At 45.4% G+C, this 19726-nt stretch overlaps 1 protein-coding gene across 1 annotated transcript; it reads right to left on the bottom strand.

Annotated features, from left to right (window-relative positions):
• Positions 1-254: 254 nt before the first annotated feature.
• TSPAN6 (tetraspanin 6) lies at positions 255-19657 on the bottom strand. Its single transcript, XM_083723094.1, has 8 exons — positions 19456-19657; positions 14703-14891; positions 13397-13471; positions 11340-11438; positions 9442-9597; positions 7921-8004; positions 4369-4471; positions 255-2434 (listed from the first exon to the last, which is right to left on the bottom strand). Exons 1-7 carry the CDS (start codon positions 19540-19542, stop codon positions 4403-4405), a joined length of 759 nt encoding a protein of 252 aa, XP_083579220.1. The 5' UTR covers positions 19543-19657; the 3' UTR covers positions 255-2434; positions 4369-4402.
• Positions 19658-19726: the final 69 nt, after the last annotated feature.

Below are 19726 nucleotides of genomic sequence, written 5' to 3'. Positions count from 1 at the left end.
GATGAAATGACTGCAAAGCGAGCCCAATTGTTGTGGTTCAGAAGCCACCTAATTCGGTTCTGATCAACCCACTCCTACCACACACAACCAGCTGCTCAGAAATGCCACTTCCCAACCAACACACACAACACACACACACACACACACACACACACACACACACACACACAGCTGGTCAGTACCAGAGAAACAAAGCATTTACCAAGCGGAAACTGTTTCTCAAGAATCACCAGACAAAACTACGAAGACCAGAATGGAAGTATGCAATTGTTTATTCTGCTTTCAAGACAAGAAGGATTTCCCATTTAATACAAAAACAACAACATGTGTCCAAAGTGTCGTGTAATACTGATGATGGAAATCATACCGAACCCAGCAGGGTGGGGACTGCGAAGGCTAAAGGTATCCTCCTGCAGAGCCTCGCAGTCCATCCACGCACACACACACACCAAAATAAAAGATCACTCTAGCCCAATTTTACAAAGCTTTAACAAAATACATTTAAAAAAATGCTGTATCAAAATCTCAAGTCAGGGAAAGAATAATTCAGGGTAGGAGGAGGAGGTAGGCTGAAAAGACTGTGCTTATTTCAACAGGCACACACCCACACGCAATTCCCTTTTTTGCTGCTCCTGGCTCCAATTTCAGGGAAAGGGAGAATGAGGCAGAGAAGAAGCTGCAGCGAACGAGCAAGGGCTGCTACCTTTGCCAAGGCATTTTATGTGCCTATAAAGCTAGGAGGTTGCTTTCCAAAGAAAGAAAGCAGTTGTGAAAAACCCTACCGAGAACTAGCACTCAGCAGAATAAGTTATTTTGGCCGTGTTCACATGAGCAAACGAGGTACACCATTTGGAGATATTCGGGGAGGAATGGTTGGCAAGAAGCAGTCTTGGAAGAGGGGAAGAGGAGCTCCTTCCCTGGCAACCAAGAAAAACCACTGAAGAAAGACCAGGTGCTCCTTTTTCCAACAGATGCTTCGGCTACCTCCTCACTTTTGATTCCCAGGAAAAATGCAGGACTTCAAGCATCTTTACACTGCAATCCTATGCTATGGCTCCTCAGAGGTTTAGCCCCGCTGGGAACTGCTCCATGGTAAAGGAGTTTAGGCGTGCAGCCTTAAGAGTCAATTCATCTGAGCTGTGCAAATGTGGTCTTAGTGTTACATCAGCTGCTTTGCTTCACTACGACATCCAAAACCAAATGGCAGAGCCATGGGCTGACTGCGAGGCAAAGAACCCAGTGGACTTCTAGCCCATCCTATTTCCATCTTAAGAGTATCTAACCATGCACTCCTTATACCCTACCTTGACCATCAAAAGCTAGGATCTTGGAGAGGGCACTCAGACCGCTTCCAATAAAATATTTATTAGGGTCAACCAACCGTTTCACAGCCTTTCCAGAAGACACACAGACTGGGGCTTTGGCAAATATCAAAGGAATAGAATTCAAACACTAAGAGCAGCTCTGGGCCCGGCACGGCCAACCTGATACAGTATGCAGTGTACTTAAGAGAACATTGCTGGTTGATCTTAAAAGGTAAGGTGGGGGTAGTCTTAAAGAGAGGAGGGGAGGTAGTCTCTGATGTAAGCAGGGCTCAGGTTATTAGGGAATTAGTGTTCTTAACCAGCGTCTTCTACTGGTCTCAGAAGCCAACAAAGAGCTGGCAAAGGCACTGAAGCACTGGTTATTGTGTGCTCCACATGAAAAACCTCCTTCAGAAAGCAGGGTCTCAGCATTTTGCACTGGCTGAAGCCTCTAAGTTGTCAGCAAGAGCAGCCTACCTAAACACATGACAGCAGTCCAGCCTTAAATTTAGGAAGACATAACTGGAGGGGCTGTGAAGTAATGGAAGTTAGTATTGTTTTTTTCTCAGGCTACTTTGGTTCTGGTTGTTTCTGCCGTAGGGAAATGAAACAAGCTGAAGGAAAGGGCTTCTTTCTGAAATTCTAAGTTATCGCGCTTACATCACTAGGAGTTTTAAAATAATGCATATTTGAAGGAACAGAATTTTAAATGTGGATGACTAGGCAACTAAGCTTTCTTAACTCCATGGACAGCTCTACCAGAAACCCTCTCCCCCAACCCACCCTTTCTTAAAGCTAGTGTGCTCAAGAATTTGCAAGCTACAGAGGAAGACAAATTCCACAATGCACAGCCCAGCTGGGGCCATGCAGTCAGCCTGCCAGCCAGCCAGCACCCCTGCCTAGAGGAGCTGTGTTAACCATCTACCCTACACAAATTGTCCCTTACAGCACTCCTTCAGAATAGCACAAACAACATCATCATAAAGCAGAGTAACACCTCTTGTGACATCCGGTCCTCTCCAATGAACAGGTCGAGAGCAGTCTGATCAAACAGGATTTCAGTAGCTTGAGCCTGCCAAGGAGTGGGTTCCCAAAACTATGTATAACTTACTATAAAGTGTCCCAAAATTCTGAAAGCAAAGAATGGAAAAAAGGGGGGGGGGACAGATTAGAACTTGCAGGGTTGAGATTCCAGAGTTAGTCTTTTGCAGTAAAAACAACAGCAACATGGTACAGTCTTGTTCCAACTGGGGGGTGGGTCATAGCTCATTAGTAGAGTATCTTCATGCAGAAGGTCTCAGGTTCAAATCCCCAACATCTCTAGGTAGGGCTGGGAGAGACTCCTGTCCTAAATCCTGAAGAGCAGCTGCCAACCAGTGCAGACTACTGAGCTAGATAGGCCAACTGTGTGATAAGGCACCTTCCTATATTGTCATGGGTTGCATCCAGCTACGTTCTACTCAGAGTAGAGCCAACTGAAATTAATGGACCTAAATGTGCCATGTTCATGCATCTTAATGGGTCCACTCTGAGTACAACATTGGATACAACCCTATGTTTCTAAGCTGCATCCATCATAGTCATGAGCATATGGCCCATCAGGCCAGAGGTTTGTTTAGACCTTCCAGTTTCCCACAGGAGTCAGCCAAATGCTTTCCAAGAGTCACAGGACCAGGGCAGGGAAGTAATGGTCCTCTCTGGATGTTGTTCCCTAATGGCTGGCACGCAGGGACTTGCTGCGGCTAGTAGCTGACCTATCTTCCATGCATTTGCCTGAAAATGCACCACTTCTCATGGGGGTGAATCCCATAACCATGCAATGTGTAAATAAGCACTTCCACTGAATAATTCAGTGGATATCAATGGATACCCTCCATGTTCTAGTATTGTAAGAGAGCGAGAGAGAAAAGATCCTCTAGCCACTTTCTCTATAAAGTAAAGGTAAAGGGACCCCTGACCATTAGGTCCAGTCGCGGATGACTCTGGGGTTGCGGTGCTCATCTCGCTTTATTGGCTGAGGGAGCCGGCGTACAGCTTCTGGGTCATGTGGCCAGCATGACTAAGCCGCTTCTGGCGAACAAGAGCAGTGCACGGAAACGCCATTTATCTTCCCACTGGAGCGGTACCTATTTATCTACTTGCACTTTACATGTTTTCAAACTGCTAGGCTGGCAGGAGCTGGGACTGAGCAACGGGAGCTCACCCTGTTGCGGGGATTCGAACCGCCGACCTTCTGATCGGCAAGTCCTAGGCTCTGTGGTTTAACCCACAGCGCTACCCGCATCCCACACTTTCTCTATACACAATGCATAATTCTATGCACCTGTATCATCTCCCTTTTTTCTGAAGTTTAAAAAGTTCCAAAATTTGTAACCTTTCCTCATAGGAATGTTGCTGTAGCCCCTGTTTATTTTGGTTGCTCTTTTTTTAACACTTCTGCCAGCTCTACAATATGCTTTTTGAGATGCTGCACACAGGTTTACACAGGGGCATTGCATTTGTGGGGCTTTGGCAAATGCAGAAATCACAAGCGCAAGATGCATTTATGTTGCGAAGTGAAGCTGTGCAGTACTGAGTCTGAAAAATGCGTTTCACTAAAGAAGGCCCTCTGTGGCACAGGAAGCCCATTGCACCGGGATCACAGGACCAGTAGTTTCACTTTGCATAAGGCTGCTCATATGCAGAAGGACTACCTAGGCTATCCAGTGGGAAGTTCAGCTACTGAACTGCTTAACCTACATATTCTCTTCTGCTGATTTAGGAGAGCACTAAAGACCCTATGAAACCTGGAGCCCTTAAACCTTTTGAAACCTTCCCAGTTCTCGGTCCTAGTTTTCACCAAGCATCACAAAAGCAGTTTCTAGCCTAGCTTCACCCCCATAAGGACTAGAAACTTGCTTTAAAAAAATTAAATGGAAGCTAAGGTTTTTGGGAGCAAGCAATACTGTGTCAAAATCTACAGCTACATGAACTCGCAAGATGCACACAGCACTGCAAGTAAAGTGCCAGGCAGCAAATAAGGCAAGATGCAGCGAGGACGGCATCACAGCAAAGAGGCTCATACCTTGTAGTGAGTTGCAAGCCTGCAGGCTTGCTGGTTAAACCATCTCGTACTGATTATTTGTGATGGACCGGGACAGGCAACAGGCAAGGACAATCCCCCCCAGCTGAAAAGAGAAGGAAGAGGCAGAGTTAGCCGGACAGTGACAAGTTAAATGCTTGACATTCCACAGCCGAGAGCTCCAGCCCTCTGCCAGCTGCTGTGGAGAAAGCCCAAATCGAATGGAACCAGCAGCTGCTTGTATAAGCTAAAAGTGGGGTGAGCTTTCAAAAATGAAAGAAGTCCCCAACAACCTATTTCGTTCAACCTTTGGTGTAGATAAGGGAAAATATCTTAATATGAATAGGAATTCTTGGTGTCCTCACTTGTCAGCCCAGACACCATGCATAATCTACCATTTCATGCATTTCACGGAGATTATATGGTTATCTTTGCCTGTTTATGTAATTGAACTTTCATGGCTGCAAGGAGCGTGGAAGCCAGACGCTAAGAGCCCTTCTGCACCTGGCGCCATGGTAAGGGGGTAAAATCCCGGTATTTATTCCTTTATAGGAGGTGAGGAACTTGCGGTCTGTATATTTCATTGGATTGCATCTCTTATCAGCACCAGATAGCATGTCAGGGACGATGAAAACTGAAGTCCTGCAACACCTAGAGGGCTGCAGTTTCCTGCACCCTGATTCACATCCAGCTTTTCAGCCAACACTGCTAATCTTAAGCAGTTTAAAGCTACTAGTGTACAGCATAGCGATACAGTACAAGGTATTAAATGAAACAAGAGGGAACAGGCGATGTTTACCAATGATAAAAATGCCATTTTCATCTATCAGCCAGTCCCCTGGAAGTTGATGACAGTGGCACATAAAAAAGATTGAGAGGGGGCATGTCATGTTCTTGAAAACTCTCCTGTGTAAAAAAATATTGCCTAGCTCTAAAAAACCAGCACACCATCGTTATTACTGCTATGATTTATTGCATCTGTTGGTTGCTTTTATACCAAAGGTTGGATTCGAAGCTAAGGAGATTGCTCCATCAGGACAAGCCTGTCTGCTTGCTTGGTGGAATGGTCTCTCCTCTCCGCCCGCACATGGTTCTGGGGTTCTCCCGACCTCCCAGAGCTGATTTTGGGAGGTTGAAGAGAGAGGAGAAGGAGGAAAGCCCCAGCATGCTAGCAGGACCCGTGCTGGCTCCCGCTAGTGCAACCATTTAGATGACTCCAGCCTGAAGTGGCTTAACAACAACAGAAAGTACAGGCAGATAAAATAAATTAAAAATGTACAATACAAAATTCCTAAAATGCTTGTCCAATAATGCACTAAGAAAAGCAAGTCCTACCCCCACTTCAACCAAACTATGAAAGGCACATGAGGCTAAACAAGCACCAAAATGCTGGATAAATAAAGATGTCTTAGCCTAGCATGTAAAAACTGATGATGATTATGATGATGCCAGGCATGTGTTCCTGGGGCAGCATTCAACAGACAGGAGCTACCACTGGGGAAAAAAATACTTCTCACGCAGGCCTCCTCCATATCTCCCTTGGGTGAGGCACATGATGAAGGTTGTACTCTGTCACATTGGGGACAAAGACTTTTTTTAAAAACTTAGGGGAGCATTTTGAAAAACAGCATCCTAGCTGAAGTAGAAAATTCTACCGCCTCATACGGACTGGCTCTGCCTGCTGCAATCTGAATCGAAATACCCTTAACATTGCAGGATGCACAAGAGCTAATTTCATCGAAGAGTTCCTCAAATACTTTATTAAAAAAACTTAAAATTGTATTTCGCTGATGATCCAAGTATACCCACTTGCATGGAAACAGAGCACCCGAGAAGCTTTCTCTCAAGGTGACCTCTTCATTTCCTGACAGTGCAAAAGCGGTCAGACCAGAAGAGACAGACACTGTATTTTCTATATCTGTGCCCGAGGCAGAACCTTTTCTGAAACATTATAGAGGGGGAAAGGCCACACATTTATGGTATTGTGACTTGTTAGCAATGTTGCCAAAGGCGATGGAAAAGGAACAGGAAAACAGGAAGTGTCCAATTGAGTCTTGGATTGAGAAAGATCCTTGGAAAAACTATAGTATTTGAACACCAAGAGCAGGCATGTCCAAAGTCCGTTTCGGGGGCCTAATCCGGCCTGTTGGTCGGTTTAATCTGGCCCCTGTGGCAGTTTATTTCCTGGGGTAAAATCCTAAAAAAAACCTCAACTTCAATCCTAAAAAAAGGTTAACATCTTTGGTTGGCCCTCATGGCCCTTCACTTCATCAAATCTGGCCCTCCTTGAAAAAAGTTTGGACACCACTGACTAAGAGCAAACACTGCTACCTGCTGCATCATCTAGTCCATCTTCCTGTTCTCACAAAGGCTGACCAGATGCGTGTGGAAAGCCTGCAACCAGGACCTGAGCACAACACTCTGCCCACCTGGGATTCCAAGCAACTGATATTCAGGGACATAATGCCTCTGACAGGGGAAGTGGAACAGAGCCATTCTGACTATGCAGAAGCGATGCATCAACCCAAGGTTTGCCGCAGTTTAATCTTTCAGCAGAAGAAACCTGATGGGCAAAACCCAAATCCATTAAAAACATGTGGACATCTGGGTAGGCATGACTGGCAGCCCTGCAGATATAATTTTGCAGTCATTTTGCACCCAAAGAGCAAAAGCTCCCCATAAATTACTTTCAGCCCATCTAAAGCAGAGAGAACAAACGTTGCAATGAGTCACATAGCTGGGCTAACATGATAGCACAGTAAGAGATGGTGCCCATAGTTTTTCGTGGGCACTTGTCTTCTAATACTCTTTGCTGATGTGCCAGCTTAGTACCTAGCAAAGGAAGACAGGAAGAGTATCCAGCACCACTGATGCTAAGCAGGGCTGGACCACATCAACACATGAATGGCAGACCACTCAGCGTTTGACATCAGCTGCTCACGAGGCTTATTGGGGACTGTAGTTTGTTAAGGGTGCTGAGACTTGTTAGGAGATGCCCATTCCCCTCACTGGGCTACAATTCCGAGAGGCATTTTATCTCTGTGATCCACTGCTTCACATAAGTGAAGAGCTGTGGCTCATTTCCTGCCATGCGAAGTGTTTTAAGCTGGACTGTGCTATGCCTGGGTTGCTTAAACTCTTGCTTATAGCTGCTCTAGACAGGTGTTTTTGAGTCCTAAGTATCCAAGCTCCCAGCAGGATTTGGCACCACTTAACACTGCTATTTTCATGTTGTCAGCATGTTGGAAAGATCAGGCTGGTGCATGCCACCCACATGTCCATGCTATGAGTGGCAACCTGGCCACACGCAGTATGTTTGTATGTTTCCTGGCATGGAGCGAACAGTATGAGTTATGTGAAAGGGGGAGGGGGGGGGGAATGGAAGGTACTATCAGCCTCCAGATTTGCCATCTGACTCCACACTTCTGAAGGGTGCTGTATGTGTGCTTTATATAATGATAAGAAGGATCAAAAGGCCCGGCAGGGTGGGGCGAGAACGAATTCAAGTCTATTAGGGCAGAAGAGGGTCAGTTGAACCACTATCAAAAACTTTACCTGGAAGCAAGCAACGCCAAAGGAGATCCCTGCTACAATGCCCATTTTGGAGTCCATTGTCTGTATCACCAGCCTGAAACAACCCTACAAACGGGAAGGGGGGGGGGGTAACATGGTTATTCAAGCTACCAGGCAACTCCTACTCATGAAAAACAGGAAGCACTTACAGCCCTCAAAGGATCCAAGCATCTTAAGTTAGCAAAGGACTTCACAGCAGGATGTCCACTGAACTGACAGAGGCTGTGTCAATATTAATGTTTTTGACCTCAATACAGGTCCTTTATTGCGGTGTAATTTAAAACAAACTATTGCTCCCTGTTTACGGCAGGAAGACTATATCCCTTTATCAGCCATACCAAACAGTGGAACATCGTAGGGGAAGGGATTCAAAACAGCTCTGATGGCCTTGAAATAACCTCAGCTGCTGCACCACACTGGCCTGCTTCTCGCTGTCACATCCCATAGGTCACAGACGTTAAGTCCGCAGTTTCTACTTAAGGGATGTGGAATTAAACACAATAATTAGCATGTGTGTTTCATTTCTTCCCCACAAAGAGAAATGCGTGTCCGCAGGCAATTATTTCCCTATTTCTTGTCTGCAGTCCTACACTATCTCTAGAGAAGTCTGGGTTCTTCTTTCTTGCCAGAGGCTAAAGCTTCGTTATTACAGCAGCTCCTCCTGGCCTGTTAATAATAATAATAATGATAATTTATTTATACCCCGCCCTCCCCAGCCAAGACCAGGCTCAGGGCAGCTAACAACCAATAATAAAAACAAGTTGATTAAAATACAATTTTTTAAAAATTAAAATACTACATTAAAACATTAGGATGCAGCCTCTTCACAGGAGGAAAAAGGAAAAAGAAAGGGGCGGAGGGAATCAAACTGATTCTAAGCCAAAGGCCAGGGGGAACAACTCTGTCTTGCAGGCCCTGCGGAAAGAAATCAGATCCCGCAGGGCCCTGGTCTCATGAGACAGAGCATTCCACCAAGCCAGAGCTAGTGTTGAGAAGGCCCTGGCTCTGGCTGAGGCTAATCTAACTTCCTTAGGGCCGGGGACCTCAAGGGTGTTGCTATTTATGGACCTTAAGGTCCTCTGTGGGGCATACCAGGAGAGGCGGTCCCGGAGGTACGAGGGTCCTAGGCCGTGAAGGGCTTTAAAGGTCAAAACCAGCACCTTAAATCTGACCCTGTACTCCACCGGGAGCCAGTGCAGCTGGAAAAGCACTGGGTGAATATGCTCCCATGGCAGAGACCCCGTGAGGAGCCTCGCTGCAGCATTCTGCACCCGCTGGAGTTTCTGGGACAGCTTCAAGGGCAGCCCCACGTAGAGCGAATTACAGTAGTCAAGCCTGGAAGTGACCGTCGCATGGATCACTGTGGCCAGGTCGGGGCGGGAAAGGTAAGGGACCAACTGCGAAGGTGGAAAAATGTCGCCTTGGCTGTTGCTGTAACCTGCGCCTCCATGTAAGCCCCTTCTTCCAAGCCACACGGAAGGGGACAGCTTTGTGTTGGCTTACATGCTCATACACCTTCCCCTTTGCTATTGCTGGATTCTTCAAATCGTCTATCGTGCAATTCCCCAGAGACTTGCAGCAGCTCATAGGAATCCCTTTCTGTTTATAATAGGCAGTTCGATTCCAGTCGGTGTAGTCCGAGACACCGCAGCAGTGCAACTGTATAGGACAAGAGGGATGGCAGATAATTATTATTATTTATGGGGGGGAGTATAACAAAAAGTAACTCAAAGCCTATTACAAACATACATTAAAGCCAACATAAATTTAAAAGCTAAAAAAAAAACACCCATATTTATTATTTTTTTAAAAACCAGGTCCAAGACATCCCACCCACAGGAGGCCACATATAATGAATGACACCATTTGGCTAGCATACTCCAGTCCCGCATTCCTCTGAAATAAAACCAAAATACCCTTTCACCCCAATCTGCACAGCTACACACACACGTGATTGCTTCTGATGATCTCCACATGTTCACCCACCAAACAAATGATTTGCCAGAGGGCAACTTTAGCAGACCACCTCCCCTAGACAGGCCAAGCTGATCTTTAAAATCTTCCCAGGAGACCCTCCCAGCTGGTGGTTCCACTTTGAAATGCATTCCCTCAAATTTTAATGCCTCTTAAAAATTTGTTTTGTCCTTGAGCCCTTTTGGACTCTTCAAATTTTATATAGTCTGACACTTGTGGGCTTTTTTAAACCTTGTTTTTAGAAAAGATTACTGAATATAGTTGCATTTTTATTGTTTTAGCATAAATGGCTTAGATTTGCATTATGCTAAACTGTATTGAACTTCTACAAATAAAATAATAACAATTTTTTACAAAAATCCAGTCTGGTTGGAATTCTGCATCTTTCAGCAGTCTAACTCTTTTCTGCTCTGCTGTCTTTCACTAACACCCCATGCTGACCTGAATTTCTTCGCGGGAAGAAATAAAATGTATAGCTTCAGGACAGAGGGACCTGTAACTCTCCAGATGTTGTGGACTCCATCTCCCATCAGCCCCTGCCACCACAACCAACCATCAGGGATGATGAGAGCTGGAAACAAGCAATATCTGGAGGTTTCCATCCCTGGTAGAAATGGATAAACTATCTGTCTTTGGTCCTGATCCCACTGTGCAGCTCCAGACCCACAGCCTACTGCAATCCTGTGCATGAAAGGGAGGAAGATATATTTTCCTTCCTATGCAGCATGGAAGCCAAGAAAGAAAGAAAATGTAGCTCCATTCTCTTTGGCTCTGGTCCCCTTCACTTCTGACTCCATCCCTCAAGAAATTGCACCTGCCAGGACAGGGAAGCAGAAACTGTGACCCTTCCAGATGTTGCTGGACTCCAGCTCCCATCATCCCTGACTCCTAGCCATGCTGTTAGCCCTGGGGTTGATGGGAATCTAGAGCCCTACAACATGTGGAGGGATGCAAGTTCCCATTCTTTGTCCTAGGGAGTGTGGTCCTCAATGTAAAAAAAGAAAAAAGAAGGTTCCTCAGCCCTGGCGGAGAGTAGGGATGACTTCTTCAAGCACGGCAGCAAAGAGGAGAACCAAAGGGGGGCAGACTGTACCCGAGACATGATGTCACTACTGCTGCCTAGGGTTTGGGCTTTGTAAGCTGAAGATTTGCCTTTCGCACAGAACGCCTGCTGAGGCAGAAACAGCAACAGCTCCACCTCCAACTGTGTTTAGGACATGGGATACCTCTTGCAAGCATGAGGGGGGCCATCAGGCAAAGGAAGATACCACAGGGGTCTCTGCGACAGGCATTTTTGTTCTCTTTCTTCCTCTGCACCCCACTTTGTAGTACAGGCTCCTTTTTAACTGCTGGCACCTCCACAAAGAGAAGAGCATGCATAATATGCCAGATTTAGGCCAGTTGAAAAAAGGGAGGTGAATGCTCACTGTGCTCTGAATGGTATCAACCGCTTTGCTGCGTTCATCTTTGGTCCCATCGTAGGACTTCATGGCAGCTTCAAAGTTATTCTTAAAGCTGTCTTTAATCTGAGGAGAAAATGATAAATGATCATTGCTTGCAGAGAGAGAGAGGCCATGACCTAATTAAGGAAATATTAGTCAATCTGGTGTTCATTTTGCACAGGAATAAATCAAGTTTTAAGTGAAAAAAGCACACTCCATTCATGTGCAGTGGTTGGAGACCCCTAAGAAGAGGCAGTTCCTCTTACACTTATAATTATATATCTATATCCCACTTTTCCTCCAAGGAGCTCAAGGTGGCACATATAGTTTCATCCTTTCCCCATTTTACCCTCATGACAACCCTGGCTGAGTGGCAATTTTAACCCTAGTCTCCCAGGTTGCAGTCCAATACTCTTACCCACCATTCCACACTTCACTAGAGAGGAGAGGTGTCTGTTCTGAGATGGCACTCCTCCAAAACTTGCACTATGGCAGATGTGACAAATCTTTGGCCCTCCAGATGTTGCTGAGCTACAACACCCCTCAGCCATGGCCATTGGTTCAGCAACCTCTTGCTGAAGAGCCAGAGGTTCACCTGTGTTGTGACATTTCGGGTTCAGCACCTACATATCCATTTTCATACGAAAAGCCTTACTCAAAGAACTCCAAAGTAGTCCTTGTTAGTCAGGTTTTGTTTCTGTTGTTGTTGTTGTTTTAAAAAAGAAGCACCTTCTGCTATGTAATTCAGTTAAAATAGACTCCTTGCTCCATGGCTGAATGTTGTTCGTACTTGGAACATTTCTACAAATGTCATTCCTTAGGTACGCAGAGCATCTTTCCCCAACCTAGTGCCCTCCAGGTGTTTTGGATGGCAATATGGCCCCAGGCAATATGGCCAGTGGATAGGGATGAAAAGCATTTTGCAGGAGCAAGCCAGCAATAACTCACACGATGTCAGAAAGTTAACTATCTTTATTCAAAGAAGCAAAACACCTCAAGAGGCCAGGGCTAGTGAGCGCACAGTCTCTTCCTAGTACATCTTGCCCCAAGGACACAGCTGAAAGGACTGAAGTCCCTGCCTTCCCATAGCTCCCTAAGTCTCCTCTTCCCCAGGTTCCTTCCCAGGCAATCTGAGACTCCTTCATCTTGTTGGGTTTTTTTAAAAGATATTTATTGAAGTTTTTTTTAAAAAAAATTATACAAAAACAAAGAAAAAAGAACAATAGCAAAAACAAAACACAAACACAGAAAAATAACATATATAAAAAAGACAAAATACAAACTAAAAACAATTTAAAAACAAATAGGGTTTCGTTCCCTTATTTTCTTATAACTTACTTCCCCGACCTCCTCATGCCTCCCCTTTCTGTATTCCAATTTCATTATTAATTCAACAAATTCTCTCCCTTAATTTCCATTTAATTCTTTTTTATCCTTTCTTTTTCTTTTTACTTAATCATTACAGCTGAAAACCACTTAATTTCTAAACCAACATCATTCTAGCATTCATTAATTTTGCAATATTTCCTAAGATAGTCCTTAAATCTTCTTCCGCTGTCTCTCTTCCCTGGTCTCAGATTCTGCCATGAGATTCCTTCATCTTGCAGGAAGCCCAACAGGACTTGGAGCCAGAGCCTACAACAGCCGAGTCAACCAATTCTATTCTTGACCCCATTCCTCTCCCGAGTTCTACAAGGACCACACTAAGACTAAAGACAAGGAAGCTGCCCCAGGCTGTGTCATCCCCCATCCCCTGGACTGGCTGTAAGTAAGAAGGCAGGAAGGTGGGGGAAGCTGAGGCCAGAGGGAGCATCAGTAGCGCAGTGCCCCGGTTAACCCAATGAACCAGCCTCCACTGTCTAGAGGGCACAAGGCTGAGGAAGGCTGGTCTAGGGGGTTACACTGACCTCAATGGCACAGACCCTGTTTTCAGTTAAAGCAAGTTATGGTCACCGGCATGAAGCAAGAAGGGGGAAAGAGCAATTCCGTATTGACCAATCCTACTGATAAGGAAAAAACAAAACAAAGCAACACCAACTCACCTCATGCCGGAAGACGAAGCCCACAATGGCAGCAACAAGCACAACAAGGAAGATGAGAGTTAAGAACATGGCATACTGTGGACAGAAAGGAAGGATCAAGACCAGCAAAGTTACAACCCTGCTACTGCCATATGATTTACACAGAGAATCTACACAGAATGCACCACCGGTACATGGCAAAAATTGAGCAAGGAGAGTTCTGTAACTCCGTATTTGGGTGGAAGGCTGCAGCACAAGTCAAGAGTTTGTGTTAAACTTCTCCTCTGTTTAGTTATCTAGATAAAGACAGCAGCTGGATTACCCTCAGTAAAAACAAAAATTGCATGAGGTGGTATACGTTATGGTAGCTGAAGCTGCTGGAATACTGATAAACCCAAGAAAGGCAATTTGGAACTGCCAGTCTCTAGTGGCTGGGCAAAGCAACACTAGATGATGTTTTCAAAATGTGCTCTGCCATCGAGATTTATTTAATTTATTCATTGTGTTTCTGCACTCAAGTGCCTCAGAGCGACTTACCCAGTAAAAAATAAAATGGCAAAGACATTAAAATCAGATTAAAAACAGCAGTCAATGAAAACACTCATCAGAGAGTATGTTTTAAAAGTACAAGTCCTACCCACCCCATTTAAAGGATCAAAACAATGAGGCTGTTAACATAACTACCTTCCCAGTTTAAAAAATATGCCCTGGTAAATAGGAATGTTAAAACAGACAGTGATGCGTCCCTGAAGAGAGCATTTCACAAATGGGGAACTACCACTAGGGAAGGCCCATTCAGGTCCAGAGATGGTGACTTGGGTAGAAAACAGAAAGGCGATAGGCATTTGGACAAAAATTCCCAGTAAGACATGGAAATATTTTGGAACACCTGTTCTTGACAGCAACAGCATCTCAATAAGAAGGACCATTACCAGCCAAGATCTCGCATGCCCTTTTGAAAGCAATGTAATTGCATATTAAGTTTTCAAATAGCATCTGCACTGGAGGACTGAGGAATTTATGTTTGTATATGTGACCAAAATAAAATAAGAGGATTGTTTTCATTCTGCTGACTACTATCTGTAGAATGTCAACAGATATATCTGCTGGGTCCTGAGCATAACAGCGCTCTTCCCTACCAGAAACTGGTATTCAGAGGCATGGGGCCTCCAATAGTGGACAGAAAACAGCCACAGCATGCAAACACCATTAAAAAAATTCAAATGGATGAATGGGGAGGTATAGCAGTTATCACCACATGCCACAGTTGGAGGAATCCTGTGAGTTTCAAGGCAGGTGCTGCAACCTTGTGCCCCCTAATACTTACCAATTTCAGCATCCATGTGCTTCCCCGACATGTCGCGAAACAACCAAAGGTGCCTAGGAGGATGACAACTGTGCCGGTGCCAATGAGGACATAGGGGACGTTCGTAGCCTTCTCATTTAACAGGGAGAAATACACCTCCAGGCCTACCTTCCCCCAGATGCCGACTGCCAGAAGGACGATGCCAGAGAACTAGGAGGAGAGGGTGGGGGGAGGGAAGGACAACTCCATTAGCCACAATGAGCCACTTGTAAAAGGTTTCTGTAGACGCATTTTACTTTTTAACAGCCAGTTAACGAAGAACTGGCACTGCATGAAACAAAGGTCCACACCTTTGCAATGTGCTAATTCATCCTAATGATCAGCAATACCAGGATTCATGCAAAGATCCCTTCTGTGCTATACCGTACCACTTTAAACGGCATGGGTTCCGCCCAAATTGTTGTTTGTTAAGGGTGTTGAAAATTAGGGCATCTCCCATTCCCCTCAAAGAACTACAATTTCCAGAGTGGTTGAGCAGTTCCCAGCAAACTTTGGGATCTGTAGCTCTGTGAGGGGAATAACGGTCTTTCCTCTGTGTCCTTAACAAATTACACTTCCAAGAATTCTTTGGGGGAAGCCATGACTTGTTTACAGCGGTATGAAACTGCTTTAAATGCAGAGTTCAGGTGGGGCCTCAATGAATCCCCATTCTGCCCCATAAGCAGACACAGAAGAGTTAGGAAGAAATCTACCCTTACCTCACCCTCAGCCCCTTCCTGTGATCTAAGCATAAAAATGAGCAACTAAATTCACATTAGCTTAACTAGGCAAATCCCAGCCCTTGCCAATCTCCATGTCAACGTCCATCCCACTTTCCACAGAACAAGACTGGCACAGGTGTCCCCCGCCCCCCCCCACACTTGATGATGGCATGCAATAAGCAACATCACTAGGAAGAGACCCAGAAAGAAAACCTTATGTGTCCAGAATGTTCTCGACTACAACTCCCATAATCCCTGACTCTTGGTTATGTTGGCTTGGGCTGATGGCTGAGTCCAACATCATCTGAAGGGTCACAGGTTTCTCATTCTTACCTTTTACCAAGCCAGACTATCTGGAAAACTAGGTAAAAAAAAAAAGGTAAAGGACCCCTGGACCATTAAGTCCAGTCAAAGGTGACTATGGGGTTGCAGCGCTCATCTTGCTTTCAGGCCAAGGGAGCCGGTGTTTGTCCACAGACAGCTTTCCGGGTCATGTGGCTAGCTTGACTAAGATGCTTCTGGTGCAATGGAAACACCATGATAGAAACCAGAGCGCATGGAAATGCCATTTACCTTCCCACTGCAGTGGTACCTATTTATCTACTTGGCCGTGTGTGCTTTCGAACTGCTAAGTTGGCAGAAGCTGGGAAAGAGCAATAGGAGCTCACTCCATTGTAGGGATTCGAACCTCCAACCTTCCGATTGCCAAGCCCAAGAGGCTCAGTGGTTTGGACCACAGCGCCACCTGCGTCCCTAAACTAGGTAAAAAAGGGTAAAGGACCCCTGGATGGTTAAGTCCAGTCAAAGGCGACTATGGGGTTGCAGCGCTCATCTCGCTTTCAGGCCAAGGGAGCCAGAGTTTTTTCACCTATTTGGAAAACTATACTATGACTGGCATAGGTTTTCCAGCAGAGGCCTTTCAAGTCACCTGGAACCAAATCCTTTATCGTAGCACCAGTTGTAAGAGCTTATTGATTGTCGCTTTATTTGAGGTGATGTTTTAGTTGGGGTTTTGCCTTCTCTTTATTTTTTAAGTCTATTTGCTAGCTCTTATATAGTATTTATACGCTGTTACAGATAGTTTTATTCACATCTTTGTACGCAGCCTTGGAATCTTTGGATAAAGAGCAGCTAATAAACATTTTAAACATAATTTGAATAAACTGGAGATGGTGGCAACTGAACCTGAGACTTTCTGTGTGAAAAGGATATGGTGAGCTACCACTGAGCTCTCTGTGGTCTCAGAATAAAACAAAGCTACAAGTCTAGAAACACCTGTGTAAGCTGGTTCCGCTCAAGTCTTTCAAGCTCCCATAGCAATGTATAAACACAGACTGGATTCCAAAGGTATGTAACCTGAGGGAATTTGTTTTCCCTGTCATAAGGTTTTCTCCCACTGCCTGTTTTTTGAAGCAGCGAGGCAAACAGAGGACTGTTTCTCAGGCCTCCGCAGCAAGACCATTTCATTTGCACTCAGAATTGATGTTTGAACATGGTTTTTATTTTGATCCATCCCTGTTACGTCAACGTGAACCTTGCCCTCTATATCGTTTTCTCCACAGGATGTGCGGGAGTAAAAGAAAAACAGTAATTAACTTTGCAGCCCAAACTGTTAAAATTAGAAACTTATTTTTATAAGAAGTTTTACAAAGGAAATAAAGAAGGGGGGAAATGAAAGCCAAAACCCTCATCAGATCACATTCAGAATACATCTTAATTCAAGCATATAAATTGTTATAAGCCAGATACACGAAATGGACTTTTATAAGCAGGATGTTCAAATATAGCCTGGGCTATAAGTCCTCAGACCACTGCATTATAGACAGTGGGTGGGTGTTTTTCCCCCTTCCATGCAATTCCTGCATTGCAGGGGGTTGGACTAGATGACCCTTGGGGTCCCTTCCAACTCTACAATTCTATAACTCTATGTGGGCTTGCAAAATTCACTTTCGTTAAAACAGAAGCTTATCTAGTATTGTACCAGAACCATGGAGAATTGGCCTTGTTTTATCTTTTCTGCATTATTTACTTAAATGTGTCTTTTTATTCCTTTGCACAAAAATAAAAACCTGCAATTATTTTTGAGAGAGGAGAGAGAGAGAGAGAGGGTACAGAACCTGCATGCCTCAAGCAGAAAAGTGGCTCTGCTCCTTGAGAAAACCACACTCACCTGATTCAGAAGCCTGAAGCAGCAGTGATGAAAGGAAAGGACAGGATTACAGAGTGCATTCCACATGTTATTTGCTACTAACCAAAAAAAGCCAACAAAGCAAAAAGGGCAAATTTAAAAAAAAAAATGAGCAAAGGGAAAGAGAGAACCAATTGCCACAGGGTTTTCTAGCACAGAAAGGCACATCAGCGCACCAGCACACATTATGCCATCTGTGCCACAGACACAGGTGCAATGCTCACACTGCTAAGCTGCCACCACCGCCAGGAGTGGAGCTGGAAAATTGGGATTTGTTATTATATCACTGAAGAGTTATGAGAGATAGAGGCTCTTTCCTACAATGTGAGGTTCAGACTGCTGAAACAAGCTGGGGGGGGGTGCCATTCTCCCCACCCACCCCAACTAAGTCCATGCAGAGTTGACTTCTGCATAGTTCTTCTCAGTGGGCCTGGAAGGAGAGAACATTCCTAGGGCGACAAACCTTTCTAAGATGGGTTTTCCGTATTGTTCTTTATTGGATCACTAGAAACAAGAGTGGAGGCTGCAAAGAGTATGTCTCTTCCTACAGGTGAAAAGAGTCTGTGGGATGAGCTGAGACTGGAGCTATAGGGGACAGTGGCCCTGCCCCATCATTCTCTATGGAGTTATGAGATGCAGAGTGGGGTGTGTGTCTCATTTCTCTTCCTACAGGTTCAGAGGCACCGTAAAGGAAAGGGAGGGGGCCAGGTGTACAGTTATCAACCATAGGGAAGGTCATTGTTCAGAGGTAAGGGCAGAATTACACGAATATACCTTAAAACCTTTATAGGGTTGGAACTGTGCCCCAATCATCTCTACAACAGAGGTGACTAACCAGTGGTCCTGCAGGTGATGCTTGGACTCCAAATCCCATCAGCACCAGCCAGCAAAGCCAATGGTCAAAGATGGTGGAAGTTGGAGAACAGCAGTATCTGGAGAGCCACCCTTCATTTGGGGGTCTCTAGGAGAAATCAAGGAGTGGTGTATGTTGCTGCTCATATGAGGTTAGGGGAACCATAGGGGAAGGAGGAGAGAGCAGTAGTTATTTCCAAAGGGAAACTGGGGAAGGTGTAAGAGAGAGTGAGGTGATATATTAAAAAAGAATTATAGCGAAATGCTTTATACGTCTATAAGGGCTCTGTCCTCTTTGGGATAAAGAGGTGCAAGCCAAGCATTTTCTGTCCTACACTGTTCTAGGAAGAGGAAAATGTGGAGGAAATGTGGCTGGAGGCAGCTATGTATGGATAGACTGCTATGTATGGACTTTGCATAGAGAAAACTCTATGCTCCCATTATACTCAATGCACAGGACAGGATTACATCATCCTTATTAGTACCGCTATTCTTTAAATTTATTGCCCTCCCTTCACCCTAAGATCCCAGGGCAGGTTAGAACAACCTTAAACGCAACGTTACAAAGTTTTCAAAACTTGCAATTACGCCGCCCGGGAATGGGACGGGAGAGATTGGAGTGCCGGGGGGGGGGGGTCATTGTTCTTTGTAGGGCCAGCAGGAGACGATACATCATGCTATACACAAGAACAGCAAGCGCGACATCTGTGGGGTCAGCAGCGAAGGGGTGGGCGGGTGAGTTTGAGGTTGTGATGTGGGGGTGTCTCAGAAGGGAGAGCATTTACCCACCTATGGGAATAGGAAGGGGGGAGCGTGTAAGATGCAGTGCTGCCCCCCAGGATAGGACGAGCAGCGTGCCCCATTGCTGTCTATGGGGTTAGAGAAGGGTGAGCTGCAAGGACCCATTGTTCAGTGGGGCGGCCAGTAGCGGGGTGGGCTTCGGGGTGGGGTTTTCCTCCCGCGAGGGGCTCACCCAGAACACGAAGCTGTAGATGAGCAAGATGCTCTTGAGGCAAGTGATGACCGGCTTGGTCTGCAGCCTCCGCGACGGGGACGCCATGACCGACCTAGATAGACCCGCAGACCTGCGATGGCGCCGCTTCTTCGCTCGCTCAAACCCGCCACGCACAGCGGAGCAGCTGTACTGCGACTCTCTCTGGCGCTTGCGCAGATGGAAATAGGCGAGCATTTCCGGAAGCTCCCGAATCCTCGTCGTGGATTGTGGGTGGGGTTATTAAGAAAAC

The sequence above is a fragment of the Podarcis gaigeae genome, assembly GCF_964106915.1.
Source record: "Podarcis gaigeae genome assembly, chromosome: Z".
In the NCBI taxonomy this organism is placed as follows: Eukaryota; Metazoa; Chordata; class Lepidosauria; order Squamata; family Lacertidae; genus Podarcis; species Podarcis gaigeae.
Note: the sequence above shows the minus strand (reverse complement) of the source record. Positions and strands in the feature narration are given on the sequence as shown.

Bases quoted from the DNA above. Each gene is read 5' to 3' on its own strand.
- TSPAN6 (XM_083723094.1), bottom strand. From the start codon at position 19,542: ATGGCGTCCCCGTCGCGGAGGCTGCAGACCAAGCCGGTCATCACTTGC. The intron at 13,472-14,702 runs GTAAGTATTAGG...TTCTGTCCACAG, and splicing joins GCACATGGATGCTGAAATTG to TATGCCATGTTCTTAACTCT. The intron at 11,439-13,396 runs GTGAGTTGGTGT...TTTTCTCCTCAG, and splicing joins GCTTCGTCTTCCGGCATGAG to ATTAAAGACAGCTTTAAGAA.